A 15,000-nucleotide genomic window follows, 5' to 3' on the forward strand; every position below is an offset into this window, starting at 1 on the left:
TATTTACATATATTTAGTTATTTATTTATGGTATTGTATGAAAATAATGATAATAATGATGATACTGATTATAATGATTATAATTGCAACAATAATAATAATGATAATAACAGTGATATGGAAACCTATGATGATGATGATTATGATAATAATAATTATAACTAATAATGGCAGCAATAATGGTAATAATGAAAATAGTAATGATAAAGATAGTAATATTATATGATAATAATGATAATAACAATAACAATATCAATGACAGTATCAGTACCAATAACAAAAACAGAACAAGAACAATTATTATTTTTGTTGTTGTTGTTACAATTATTATGATTATCATTACTGTTGTTATAATTATTGCAATTACGATTACTGAAACTGCTACTACTAATTGTTGTTGTTATTATTATTATTATTATTATTATTATTATTATTATTATTATTATTATTATTATTATTATTATTATTATTATCATTATCATTTTTTATTGTTATTATTATTATTATTATTATTATTATTATTATTATTATTATTATTATTATTATTATTATTATTATTGTTATTATCATTATTATCGTTATTCTTATCATCATCATCATCATCATCATCATCATCATCATCATCATCATCATCATCATCATCATCATCATCATCATCATCATCATCATCATCATCATCATCATCATCATCATTTTGTTATTGTTTTCATCATCATCATCATTATGATCATCTTTATGATCATTATTATAATCATCATCATCATCATCATCATTAGTAGTAGGAGTAGTAATATCATCATCATCAACATCATCATAATAGTTATGATTATTGATATTATTATCAATATTATTTATATTATTATTATGATTATTATCATTATTATCATTATCGTTATTATCATCACCATCATTGTTATAGTGATTATAATGAAAATGATGATCATAATGTTTATGATTATGATGATAATAATATTATTGACAATGGTATTGATATTAATGATGATAATTATAATAGTAATAATGACAATTATATGGATAGTACTAATGGTATTAATAATGATGATAAGAATAATGATGATAATAATAAAAGTGATAATAATGATAATGATAATAGTATTAATAATAGTAATGATAATAATAATAGTAATGATAATAATGATAATAATAATGATAATAATAATAATAGTAATAATAATAATAATAATATTGATAATGATAATAATGATTGTTATTATTATTATTATTATCCTTATTATTGTTATTATTATTATTATTATTATTATTATTATTATTATTATTATTATTATTATTATTATTATTATTATTATTATTATAATGATACAATTATTATTCATATACAATTTAATTTTGATAATAATAGTATTAGTATTAATGATAATAGTAGTGCTATCCAAGAAATGGTAGTGATAATGATAACAATCTTAATAACAATATTCATGACAGTAATGATGATAATAATGACAGTGATAATAAGAAAGTAATTATAATAGTAATAATATTAATGATTAATATAATGATATTAACAAAGATAATAATAATAATAATTATGATAATGTTAATAATGATAATGATAATCATGAAAATAAAATTAATAATTTTGATAATGGTAATGCTAATGCTAATGACAAAAAATGAATATAATGATAATGGTAAAGATGATAATAATAGTGATAACTGATATTATTATCATTATGAATATTGTTGTTATTGATCTTGTCATTATCATTGATATTATTATTATTACTGTTATTATTATTATTATTATTATTATTATTATTATTATTATTATTATTATTATTATTATTATTATTATTATTATTATTATTATTATTATTATTATTATTATTATTATTATTATTGATGTTATTATTATTAGTGATATTGTTTTAGAATTGCTATCATTATCACCCTTATTTTTTATATTATCATTGTTATTATGATTTTTATTGTTAACATTATTTTTATTTCTATTGATATTAAAAACAATATAGATATCAATAATGGCATTGTTATTATTATTTTATTGTTATTTTTCATTATTATTATTATTATTATTATTATTATTATTATTATTATTATTATTATAATAATAATAATTATAATTATTATTATTATTATTATTATTATTATTATTATTATTATTATTATTATTATTATTATTATTATTATTATTATTATTATTATTATTATTATTATTATTATTATTATTATTATTATTAACATTAGTGTTGTTATTGTTATTATTATTATTATTGTTATTTTTTTTTATTATTATCATTATTATTAGTAGTAGTAGTAGTAGTAGTAATATTATTATTATCATCATCATTGTCACTATTAATGTTTTTTGTCATTGTTATTGCTTTTGTTATTATTATTACTATTATTGTTATTATTTTTATTGTTGTTATTTATTATTATTATTATTAGTAGTAGTAGTAGTAGTAGTAGTAGTAGTAGTATTAGTATTATTGTTAATATTATTACTGTTATTATTATTATTTTTATTATTATTATTATTATTATTATTATTATTATTATTATTATTATTATTATTATTATTATTATTATTATTATTATTATTATTATTATTATTATTTTTATTATTATTATTATTATTATTAATGGTATTATTGTTGTTATTATTACTAATATTATTATCATTATCATTGTTATTATTAAGATCATTATATCTATTGTTATTATTATCATTATTATTATTATTATTATTATTATTATTATTATTATTATTATTATTATTATTATTATTATTATTATTATTATTATTGTTGTTATTAATATTATCATTGTTATTAATACTTTATTGATATCATTATTATTGTTATGATTGTTACTGTTATTTCATTGTTATTCTTATTGTTGTTGTTATTCATAATTATTGTTATTATTTAACATTGATATTGTTGTTATTGTTAATATTGTCCCTATCATTATTGTCTTTTTGGGATAACACACAACCAAAATCAGGACCATCAGTTGAATTTCAGGAATTCTATTATACTGATGTAGTGTATAAGCTTAATGAATGTTATTCCTGTGTGAAAGGGAAATTAATGCTAATATACCCCTACTTTGGTTTAATATTCTTGTACAGCTTTGCAGGAAAAAAAAGTTAAACATAATGTACATTTCAGAGGGATAGCTTGGCCAGAAGAGGTAAATAGACGTTGCTGATGCTAGGGGGCCATTGGGTTGGCCATGAATATTCCTCGATAATCTCTAGTTGTAGTGTTTGTTTCCTGAATTATGCTGTTTGTAATGCTGTGAGAGACTACCACAGGGACAAGGGAAACAGAAAATACATGATGTTTCTGAATTCCTTTGATCAGAGGTGTCAATATCAGACGAGGATTTAAAATCTTGAAACGAACAGCCTTATTTTGTGAAACTCTTTTGCACAGGAACAGGGCAGCATGGAGGAAGACGAGAATATTTGTGGTCAGATGAAGCAACAGAGAAACTGGTAATGATGGTGAAGGAAAATTACGCGAAGGTTATAGGGGGAAGAGATGCAAGGGAAGAAGTCTTTCGTGAGATCACCAAAAAACTTGTGGAATATGTAAGTGTAGTGGGTGTTGATACTTGTTCTCTGTTGTGTTTTCCTTTGTGAATATCATGTTTTCTTGCAGATATAGATCTGATTTTTATTGTAGTTTCTTTTCTATTGATGTTCTTTTTCCTCTTTTTCATCTTCTGATCCCTTTTTAATTTTGATTTTAGAATGAAAAGGTTATGGGATGTGCCATTTACTTGTACTTTTTTTTTTCTTTTCTTTTCTTTTTTTGAAGTCGACATTTTTCCTTAAACGAAGATCTAGTAAAATAATACTTTATTCATAAACTATTTGACTGCATTTTCTTTTAGCCATAAATAGATTTTTTTGCATACATAACCCATTGTTACTCATTTTTCTTTCATTAGATGAGTATGGATAATGATTTGAAGAATTTTAAACCAATGTATAATTTTTTTTGCTTATTATGATAATACGAATAATGAAAAAGAAGTTGCACATATTACATTTAATGATACTGTTTAGATCTGTATTAAATGTTTAGATTTTCATGTTATAACAAGATGAAGTAGAATAGAAAACCATGTAGAAAAGGTATGAATGAGAATGAAGTGTATTTAACCAGGTTCAAATACCATGTATTTCTGACGAAGATATATTTAGAACTGGTTGAATACATATCTCATATTGTGAAGATATGTAGTAATATTCTGTTATTATAACAAACTTTATTCGTACAAGATTTTATAGTAATCTGTTTTGCAAGATAAAGTAAATTAGGATGCCATTATAGTCTAGTAATATTCTTATGACTGTTATTTATAGGTACTGTTAAATATCGTATATTTTTTCATATTTTCAAATGACAATAATTTACAGTATGCAGTCTTTTCCAGATTCCAGGCATCACAATCAGACAAGTTCATATGAAATGGAAGAACCTAAAACAGAGATTCAAGAAATACGAACTAAAGAAATCCAAAGATAGATACCGTGTCAAAGAACCTCTTTGCTACAATTTGCTGTGTTCATTTCTTGAAAGACCGACAGTCCCTACATATGATGTGATATGTTGCGATTTTGATGAAGAAGAAGAGGAACTTCTGCAGCAGCACCAAAGACACCAGCTCCAGTTACAGCCCCAGAAACAACGATTGCAGCAACAGCAAGTAGGTATAATTCCCACCATTGAAATGATAGAGGAAATATCGCCCACAGACAGCTGTACTAGAATATCAGAGAAAACCACAGACACCAACAAGAGACGAAAACTGGACAAGCTCACAGCAAGTCAGAGGAGAATGGAGTCATTGTTCAGCGAAGTTCTTAGTGAGATGAAGAAGAACAACTCTGTCATGGAAAGCTTTTTTACCGACTTTAGGAACATTATGAAAAGAAATGAGGAGCATCAACTTGAACTAATCAGAACTCTGAAGGAACGTAATCAAATCCTGAAGCAGGCTGTTCAGAAGTGATATAATCATGTGTATATGGACTCATCTTCATTCACCAGTGCCATCTTCATAGTTCTGTACAGATAGACAATAGTTTTGTCTGAAATAGAATATCTCTCTCTCTCTCTCTCTCTCTCTCTCTCTCTCTCTCTCTCTCTCTCTCTCTCTCTCTCTCTCTCTCTCTCTCTCTCTCTCTCTCTCTCTCTCTCTGTTATATATTATTATATATGAGTTAAATTTTAGTGTACTTGCAGTATTGTTTCACTTATTAAACCAGGATATTGCTGAAAGATTCATTTATTAGTATCAGATTTAATTATTAAAAAATTGATGCTAGTGGCACACAAAAATGTTGATTAACAGAATTTAAAAATATGTTCTTTTGATACGAAGGTGTCTGGCTCAAATACTTTGTAAGTGACCGTTTTTTTGTTACTGATGACAAAGCAAGAAAGATATAGGCCAAGGAAAAATACCCATATGCCAGGTATCAGTAGATCTAGGCCTTATTTTTGTCATAAATATGATTCTTACGACAACATTCTGATAAACTCTGTTTATCAATCTTTTGAAAGGAAGATGAAGACATTCACCTGAATGGGTAGCTGTTTTGTCTAGTTTATGCACTTTTTTCTTTTCTTTCTTTATTCAGAAATTATCGCAATTTTGGTTCCTCTAATAATATTCAAGTATATTATTTTGTGCCATTATGCAAAATAGTACTTTTTTAGTTAATCTATATGAAAAGACCTGTGAAAATAGAGAAATTGTGAATTAAAATTTCACAAACTAGTCATAGGGAAGAACAATTATTTACAAATATATGGACATAGTATTTTTTTTCTTTTACTACTTTTTCCTATCAAAAACTGTGATACAGGAAATCCAAGGAAATAAAACATTTCAAGAACCACTTTAATACTGTATTTATTTCTTAAAATCCACAGAATAAAGCATAATCAAAATTATTGGGCAATAACTTGTCCATCTTAGGCGGTGGTTCTCAAACTGCATGCCATGGAACTCTCTCTCAAATGTGCTGTGGAATAAATTTAGCTCTGGAATGTAAATTTGACATCAAAGCCATATTTCCAAAGACTGCTAATGCTCACAAAAATTATCTGCTCCTACCATCTGTGGGCAGTTTGAGTGCCTGGCAAGGCGATTTGAAAAGTATTTTCCAAATATTTCAGCTAAAAATTATGATTGGCTGAGAAATTTACTTGTTCATGATCCATCAAATAAGCCACAATTTGGCTTGCTTAAGAAGAGGAATTAAGTAATATTTGAAATGACTCCACTGTAAAACTCAACAACTTTGAAATGACATTTGAAACATTTCAGATTCATACAGAGGATGAAATGTTACATATTCATCAAATGGGTCAGAAAATTCTTTTTCAGTTCTTAATCTCACTAGTGCAAACTATAGTTCTCAACATTCACTAACATAAAAACATATTGTTGATATTCAAATACAGTCAAGGATATATGGCATATATATTGTCATATACTTTATTCTCATATAGGAATGTAGTTACACATTATTTGCAGAGTTCTAAATATGCAAACACTTGTTGAAGGCCTACTATACATATATATATGAATGTATTTTCCAAATGTGGTTGTGTCAAAAGTTGGTGTGACATGTATGTCAAATATATTTCTTTAGTGTATCTTCATACAATAAAGTTTGAGAACCACTGGTCCAATGAATGTTTAGAGAGAAAAAAACATTTTGCATAACAGAGAACACTTTTATATTTTCATATTTCTGTCCTTAAGTTTTATTCATGTGTAATCTTTCTGTTATCTGTACATAATATCTTCATTTGTACTTTTTGCTTGCTGTAAATATTTGAAGTAATTTATTGTGGTTAGACTGTAAAAGTTACACATGAATTTATAGATTTCAATAGCAAGATTTTATTATTTTGATTAAATACTTTGACGTGTTTAATTCTCTCTGGTTTCCACAGTGTTGACAAACTGGTGAAAATCTCTAGCGAGTAATTTTGGTCGCTCCATGGCTGCAAAATGTCCACCTACCAACTGGTCGCTGAAAAATTTAAGATTAATGATGAGTGCCTTAATTATTGTTTTTCACACAATCATATAAAAATCTCAAATACTGCTGTTACCAATGCTAATAGGCTCATAGTGTTATCAGTGATTTAAAGACTAATGCAAGAAGACAAAATAATGGTGACAGGTGAAGAAACATAGTCATTTATTCATAATCTCTCTTTTTTAATATATGCAATTCATCTTAAAAATAAGAATTTAAAGATCAAAGAAATAATTCAGTAATGACTACTGAAAGGATAAACAAGTAAAATCAGGAAAATACCGACCTGTAGCTGACAATATCATAGAACTTGTGAGCAATAAAGTTTTTTGGTTGGTTTAGGAGGTCGTGAGGGAAGGCAGACATGGCCGACGGCACACGACAAGGAATACTACAAGAAAGATAACAGAAAACAATGAAACAATTAAATTCATAAACCAACAAAAATTGCCATTATAATAATCTTTTAAATTATCACCATAATGGTCATTACTAAAATTATCATTACTATAATCATTCATCATATAAAGCTGGCACTCATAAAAAATACTGTAATTATCACTTTTATATCTGAATTATCATTGTTATAATCATACAGTGTAAAAAAAAAGAGAAAAAAATTATCATAATCTTGATATGAATTACCATTATCATAACTATTCTTTGTAATTATTTGTATATGCATTATACAGTATATATTTTCCATACCTGTCAAGGTTGTTTGCCACGGCCTTTGGACTGAAGTTTTCAGCATAGTAACGCACACTTGTTGTGATGGAACCAGTGAACCTGCAATTATTCAACATTATTTACCTTCTCTTATCAGTAAGTATTGAATGATCATTACAATACACATAAACACACACACACACACACACACACACACACACACACACACACACACACACACACACACACACACACACACACACACACACACACACACACACACACACATATATATAACTTAAAAATGAAATTAAAAACAGGTGTGTCTAAGAAAGATAATCATTTCATAAATATATCAAAATGAGTAGCCATAATTTAAATTAAATAATGGATAACAACTGAAATATAAAGGACATTTCTTACCAATAAATGCAGATGTTATCCAAGATCTTGTCGATATCAATAGGGAAATGTTTGTGCAGAAGCCCCCCATTCACTTCTTTGTAATTATCTCTGTGAGTCCAAGAACTGAATTTCTCCATTATATATGCAGCTAAACTAACAGGGCTTTGGTTCAATGCTGCACCTGTAATTACATAAATTTCTCTCTTAGCAAAAGTTAAATTGGGGAAGAAGATGAAATGGATCAGAATAATTAAGATGAGACTGAGTGACAGAGAACAGAGAGTTTGTGAAAACTAAAGAGACTGAGTAAGAGAAAGTAATTAATAGGAGGAAGAACAAGAAACAAAGAGGAAATCGGAAAAAAATAAATCTTTACTTGTAGGTAAAAATGTTGAATATAATAGCAAAGTAAGAGAGGCTAATATTTTACTATTAACCATAATCCACAGTTAAAAAACATTACTTTTTTTCCATTTACTTTCTTACCGTCTCTCCCTTACCAATAGTATCTGGTTTTGTAGCCTGGATATGTAGATAGCCAGTCTCACGAGCAAACATGCCAAACTTTTCTGTTAAGGGATAGAGTTTTTCCTGGTCTTCATGAGATACCACAATGCCTGCTGGAAGAATGGCTCCCAGAATCAGCTTCAAATTAGGTCCTAGGCTGTTGGCCACAAACATGTTGAGATGGATACCCAGTATACTGTTGGGAAAATGGTAATCGTGTTAGTGCCAGCAGATGATTTATATTAGGTAAATTACAGATTATTACCACATAAATAAAGTTAAAAAAAAATAAATGAAACTAATACACACAATACAGCTCAATGATCAGCATTGCCTTATAGTAGTTATAATCCTCTACAGACACAAAGACGGAAATAAAAATAATTTCTATGAGAGGTCCTTAAATTTCAACTGAGAGGAATTGTAATGCATTTCAGTCAAACTAAACTCACTTCTCAGGGTACATGGTAGCCATACTTGTTGCAATGATTGAGCCCCAGTCACCACCCTGAAGGTAGAACTGGTCATATCCCAGCCTTTTCATAAGCTTTAAGAATATCTGTGCTGTTTCCAAGTGGCTAAGACCTGAAAAGGAATATGAGCATGTCTTACATATAAAAAAGGTATTTCTGGTAATCATCAAGCATTATATATTTCATGGCTTATTTTGATGATGAGATGGCATCATTTTACCTTGTTTAGCTGAGCCCTGAGAGAATCCATATCCTGGTATTGAAGGACATATAACTTCAAACACAACATTGCTGTCCTCCTGTGGTGTGGTCAAGAGAGGCATGATATCGTAAAATTCCACAAAAGTGCCAGGCCATCCATGTATAAGTAGGAGTGGTAGTACTTTTATATTCTTGGCACCCTTTGTCTGGGCACTACCTCGCATGAAGTGGATATCTAAACCTTCAATTTTGGTCCTGGAAAAGGGAAATAGGTACTAATACTAATAATACATATAAAAATGGATTGACCTTACCACTTCATGCAAAAGCACATACACAAACATAAATACACACATGTACACATACACATACATACACATGCACACATACACACACACTCATACATATATGCGCACATGCTTGCTCTCACCCACAAAAACATATGCACAGTATATATGAAAGACTGACATATTTTCCACATATCTAAATGTTCTTTACATATTAACAGTGACCACTTCTCAAGTATTCAAACTGATGTTTTCATTAACAGCAACCATGACAAAACACCCAACAAAGTCTTACCCAACCATAAAACGAAACTTCTAAGACAACAGCACATGAACACAAAAACATGTCAGGAACACTAACATGAAATGAGGATAATAATTAAGAAGAGCTTCTCTCTTTCTCCAGTCGTATTTGAGTCGCCAGTGCTGCACAATCTCCTTCAGGGTATTCTGGTTCATCCCATAGGTGAAGTTGGCATTCTCAAGGGGGGGTGTGAGGCGTAGGGGCAAGGAAAGCCGAGCCTTCAGATCATCAAGGTCCTGAGTGGAAGTTTTTAAAAATTTAACTTTATGGGAAAACACACAAAGCGCTCTGTATTATGGTTAATAGAAATGACTTTTATTGGCACCTAAGAATGATTATGTATCTAGAATGAAAATAATAATTTGGTTAATACTAAAACTGTATACACTGGGTCAAAGATCAAGGTTTATATGGTATAAAAAAAAAAAAAAAATTGATAAGATTTAATTTTTTGACATGACAATACAGAACTATGTAGATATGATATGGCTTATCTAAAATGAAGAGATCTTCAAGAATATAAATAGACAAAAGATTAGATAAGCATATTCACAAATGTAGAAAAAAAAAATTCTATAATTTCTTTAGTGAATAGAAAAGCAAATTTTCACGATACTTCTGAATCAATAAATACCATGCTCTCCATAGTCCTTATCATCTATTATTTCATTTATCTATCTAAATAACTATCTATCTATGCATCTATATACCTACCTACCTACCTGTCTACTTACCAGTCTATCTATCTATATATCTTTCTCTCTTTCTCTCTATATATATATGTCTATTCATCTATTTATCTATCTATATGTCTATTCATCTATCCATCTATCAACCTATCTATTTATCTGTCTATCTATCATCTATCTATATACCTATCTATCAGTTTCATACATAAACAAGTTGATCACTAGCATATTATTAAATAACTATAACTAACATATTATTAAATAACTACAACTAACATATTATTAAAATAACATATATTAAAATATTATCAACCTTTCTAGTAAAAAGAAATTCACCTCTTCTAACTACTTCATCCAAATTTGTAAATAAAAAATATCAAAATTATCTTATTAGAGAAAATTGTATACGTCATACTTATTTCCAACCTCGTTAGTGCAGTCAAACCTACCTGATTGGAAATGGCAATTTTGAAGTTCCTGACAGAATCATCTCCCTTCTCGCGCTCTCCGGGTCCCCACCATGGATCAGGATCGAGTTCTGGCATGGGAGATTCTGCCATGGACTTCTCTCTTATTTTGTAAAGCAAGGCCGCTATTACTATAGCCGCCGAAAAGAGTTTCATCCATGACATCTGTGGATAAAGCAATAGTTTAGAATGAAACTGACATTGTACGTAAAGCTGTCCGTCTGACTAGACTATGGAAAATGCTCTACTTCAGGGTTGTTGAATTCATTTACCCAAGTGAGCCACTTTTCACCACGGAATCACGAGTCGATGCAACGAATCGGCCATGCGTAAAAAGGCAGAATGCTATTACAACCATTAAAGAAACACAATAATAGAAATAAAAACTAGGAGTTCATGTGATAATATTTAAAGACGAAGAGCTGGCTTAATTAATTAATCACGTGCCTCAGGCTGCACGTTGGAGTGTAGCAAGCAGTCGTGGGCCGCTTGTTTGCTTTACATTCAGCGCCAGTGGTGTCAAACACGCAGCCTGTAACACACTTCCTATTTCAGTCTTACAGTCGGCCGTTTTACATGACTAATTAAGCCGGTCCTTCGTCTTTTAAGAATATCACCAACACTCTAACAGGTATTTCTATTATAGTGTTCTTTTAATGAATGAAAAAAAACATGGATATCATACCACGGGCTAATTGTGTCTCCTGGGATGATTGAAATTATGATCGCCTTGAAGGAAAATAACGTCATATACAATTTGTCCCCATTAATATGACCATCTAAAATCTGATTAGTAAAATCAACTATATGTGAGGCACATGTTACCAGTTCTAGTAATGTAATATACGAGAAACCAGGTAATGGCCCTCAGGATGATATAAGAAGGACCTGTTATCATATAATATGGACTTTTTAGTTGTAGGATATAACGTGTTCATTCTGGTATTCCCTGCAATGTTCAAGACAGATAACAGGATTGTACACTCTACGTGAGATCGGAAGGATGGCTTTTGATCTGATATTAGCGATGAAAATTTCCGTACTAAGGGACCAGTAGTTATATATATATATATATATATATATATATATATATATATATATATATATATATACATATATATATATATATATATATATATATATATATATATGTGTGTGTGTGTGTGTGTGTGTGTGTGTGTGTGTGTGTGTGTGTGTGTGTGTGTGTATGTATATATATATATATATATATATATATATATATATATATATATATATATATATATATATGTTTATGTATATATGTGTATATATATATAATATATATATATATATATATATATATATATATATATATATATATATATATATACTGTATATATGTGTGAGTGTCTGTGTGTTTATAGATATAGAAATATATATATGCGCTTATATTTGTATATAAGTATATATATATATATATATATATATATATATATATATATATATATATATATGTGTGTGTGTGTGTGTGTGTGTGTGTGTGTGTGTGTGTGTGTATGTATGTATGTATGTATGTATATATATACATATATACATATATATATACATATATACATATATACATACACGCACGTTTCGCAGGGTTGGCAACCATCGGATTCTCTAAAGGGGTGGGCGGCAGATGGGTTTCTGCATCCTAACCGCAGCCAGCGGTTGCCTTCCCTTCGGGACCCACAAACCGTCTCGCTGGCGGGTTGGCATTTCCATTCATTTTATTCATTGCTAGAGGACACCTTTATTTGGGGCAATGCTGGCGAGTGCGACAGAGTTGCTAACCATCCCGTGTCTGCCTTGCTCTTTGCAGCATTATGGTCGACTGCCACAATTACGGGGGGATTAGGAATGGCTAAGAGTACAGGTAGGCATCATTGCACCAGCACGGTTATTAAGTGTGATTTCCCCAATCACTGGCCAGGCCGCAGCAAAGGTCACCGTCTCCAGCTGGGTGTCATGTCCATCTACAGCAGAGTTCAGCTTTCCCTACGAGATTTAGGTCCAGGTAATAGGTATATAATCGTAACGAGATTTCAGCACTCGCTTAGCATTATGCCTCTTGATGTACACTCCACTAATATAATCTTGGCGTGAAAGAGATGATCTTAGGTTAAACTTCAGCTTCAGTGCAATAGCCGGATGTGATCCAATTGGCCATGATGTCTGTCGGCCCCCACGGCTTGGGAACTAGTGTCCACAGTCTCCTTTCTCTGCGAGGATCCAGAGATCGAGTACCTCTGGCTCCTGGTATTAGCACTCCAATCTGCATCGCTGGATCTCGCACAGACTTGCAGATAATGTCACGGAGATCGATCACAACCTTGTCAGCACTCTTTAGAGGATTTTCCAGAAATGCAGATTTTCTGGTGTACATTTCTGTACCTTTTATAGATTGGCTAGTCTCCTGATCCACTTCAAAACCCCTTATCTGTTCAGTGAACGCCATAGTGTATTCCCCGGCTATCAGTAATAGTTATCGTGCTTGACAACTACACGGACCCTTTAGTACTGTGGGACGGCTTTACGCACAAAGGAATGAGATGTAGTTTAGAAGTCGATTGGTTCCTGCCTGAGGACAAGGTAGAACCTATCTACTAGTAAACGCCCGAAATCATGTGTCACATGACCCAGCAGGTCGCTGGGCCATGTGACTGACATTGATCCTTGGCAAATAAGACTCAGGACACTGCTGTAGAGGGACAAGGAACAACATATCAGGAATCTTGCTGTGGAGGTCAAAGGCCATTTCTTAATAAATGCCCTTCAACTTGCCTATAAAGCCCTGAGAAAGCAGACTTTAAGCCCTCCTTACAGACGAATGCAGTTTGCTTACATGGACAGAGTATTTTAGATAACATTGGGGTGAGAATTATTAGCAAAATCCAAGATCCAACTACCTACTCTCCACTTTACTGAAGAATCTCCTACCCTGTCAGAAGCTAGGGAGGCAGTCTGGAAGGGAGATAAAGCAGAGGGTATTTGCAGCATCCGAGCTAAAGTGTCGAGGCAAGTGGTAAACCCATTGCTCATACCAGCCGAAGGGGCATGTTCGTCCTTCTCTGGATGGGAAATGGGTCTCCGAACCTTGAAAAGCCTGAGACCTGGGAGAATTGCGACAGAGACTATTGGATTTACAAGAAGCCTTTGTATCGGTATCGAGAGTGAAGAAGTTTGGTGGGCATATACCTAGCTTCTTGCCTGTGAATTCAGGAGTTGGGCAGAGATGTGATCTTGAACATCCCAAGTCGATGCAGAGAAACACAGTTAATATCAAGGCCAACAATCTTGATTCTGCCGGAGATCCTAGTGGTAGTTCTCTGTGCCATTGGCAATAAGGCAGATGGCGAAAACACCCAAGTCACACAGAGTTCTACGTATCCTCTTAGTGTAGTTGATGATTCAGTGTCTGAAAGCATATTCGCCTGGGGATAGGAACTTTGAACTCGCTCTACATTAGCACTTGAATATGCCGATATCTCTACCGAAGGACTAAGCTTTGGAACCCCACTGGTTCTGCTCCATGGCAGCGGAACTTGGACTCTCTCTCTCGTGCCTTAGCGTCTCATTCTCACGTCTTTTGCAACTGGTCCTTGTGTCGGATGTACTTGCGATGTACTTGGCAGACTCACAAGCAACGACTGCACTGTGAGACCGCCACAGGAGCCTGTTACACAATCTGGCTAACCATAGATTGTATAATCCCATCTCATTGTATACAATCACTTGCTTCTGACTCCCTGAGGACGACCCCGCCCATCAAATAGTCTCAATCAGAGGCAACCCTTGATAGAAGAATGAAGGACGACCTAAGACAAATTTTGGGCAAATCGAGATGGGACTCTGACTTGCCCAGTGGCTTGCCAAGAGGGACTCATTATCATCATCAAAATTATCATCATTACTGA

The 15,000-nt window shown here is 31.1% G+C and overlaps 3 protein-coding genes across 5 annotated transcripts in view; 2 read left to right on the forward strand and 1 right to left on the reverse strand.

The window, feature by feature from the left end:
* Positions 1-5,326, forward strand: part of LOC113815870 (uncharacterized) — a 6,039-nt gene extending 713 nt beyond the window's left edge. The window contains exons 2-3 of one of the 2 annotated variants that reach the window (XM_027367885.2): positions 3,450-3,601; positions 4,453-5,326. In XM_027367885.2, the coding sequence (XP_027223686.1) occupies positions 3,450-3,601; positions 4,453-5,031 (731 nt within the window). In that variant the 3' untranslated portion in view covers positions 5,032-5,326. Of the gene's footprint in view, positions 1-3,443; positions 3,602-4,452 lie in introns of both variants that reach the window. The other variant, XM_027367884.2, reaches the window with a different exon arrangement.
* A 592-nt stretch (positions 5,327-5,918) lies between these two features.
* The window catches only part of LOC113815867 (juvenile hormone epoxide hydrolase 1), a 12,823-nt gene continuing 3,741 nt past the window's right edge, over positions 5,919-15,000 (reverse strand). For both annotated transcript variants that reach the window (XM_027367881.2, XM_070116998.1), the window contains exons 2-10: positions 11,063-11,245; positions 9,982-10,160; positions 9,353-9,588; positions 9,112-9,244; positions 8,653-8,855; positions 8,171-8,333; positions 7,787-7,867; positions 7,365-7,469; positions 5,919-7,069 (exon numbers count right to left, since the gene is read on the reverse strand). In XM_027367881.2, coding sequence (XP_027223682.1) covers positions 6,967-7,069; positions 7,365-7,469; positions 7,787-7,867; positions 8,171-8,333; positions 8,653-8,855; positions 9,112-9,244; positions 9,353-9,588; positions 9,982-10,160; positions 11,063-11,245 — 1,386 coding nt within the window. In that variant the 3' untranslated portion in view covers positions 5,919-6,966. The remainder of the gene's footprint in view (positions 7,070-7,364; positions 7,470-7,786; positions 7,868-8,170; positions 8,334-8,652; positions 8,856-9,111; positions 9,245-9,352; positions 9,589-9,981; positions 10,161-11,062; positions 11,246-15,000) is intronic.
* Positions 11,589-15,000, forward strand: part of Bem46 (abhydrolase domain containing 13-like protein Bem46) — a 32,714-nt gene continuing 29,302 nt past the window's right edge. Inside the window, exon 1 of the mRNA XM_027367882.2 lies at positions 11,589-11,711. The gene's annotated coding sequence lies outside the window, so the exon portion shown is untranslated. The remainder of the gene's footprint in view (positions 11,712-15,000) is intronic.

The sequence above is a fragment of the Penaeus vannamei genome, chromosome 39, assembly GCF_042767895.1.
Source record: "Penaeus vannamei isolate JL-2024 chromosome 39, ASM4276789v1, whole genome shotgun sequence".
Lineage (NCBI taxonomy): Eukaryota > Metazoa > Arthropoda > Malacostraca > Decapoda > Penaeidae > Penaeus > Penaeus vannamei.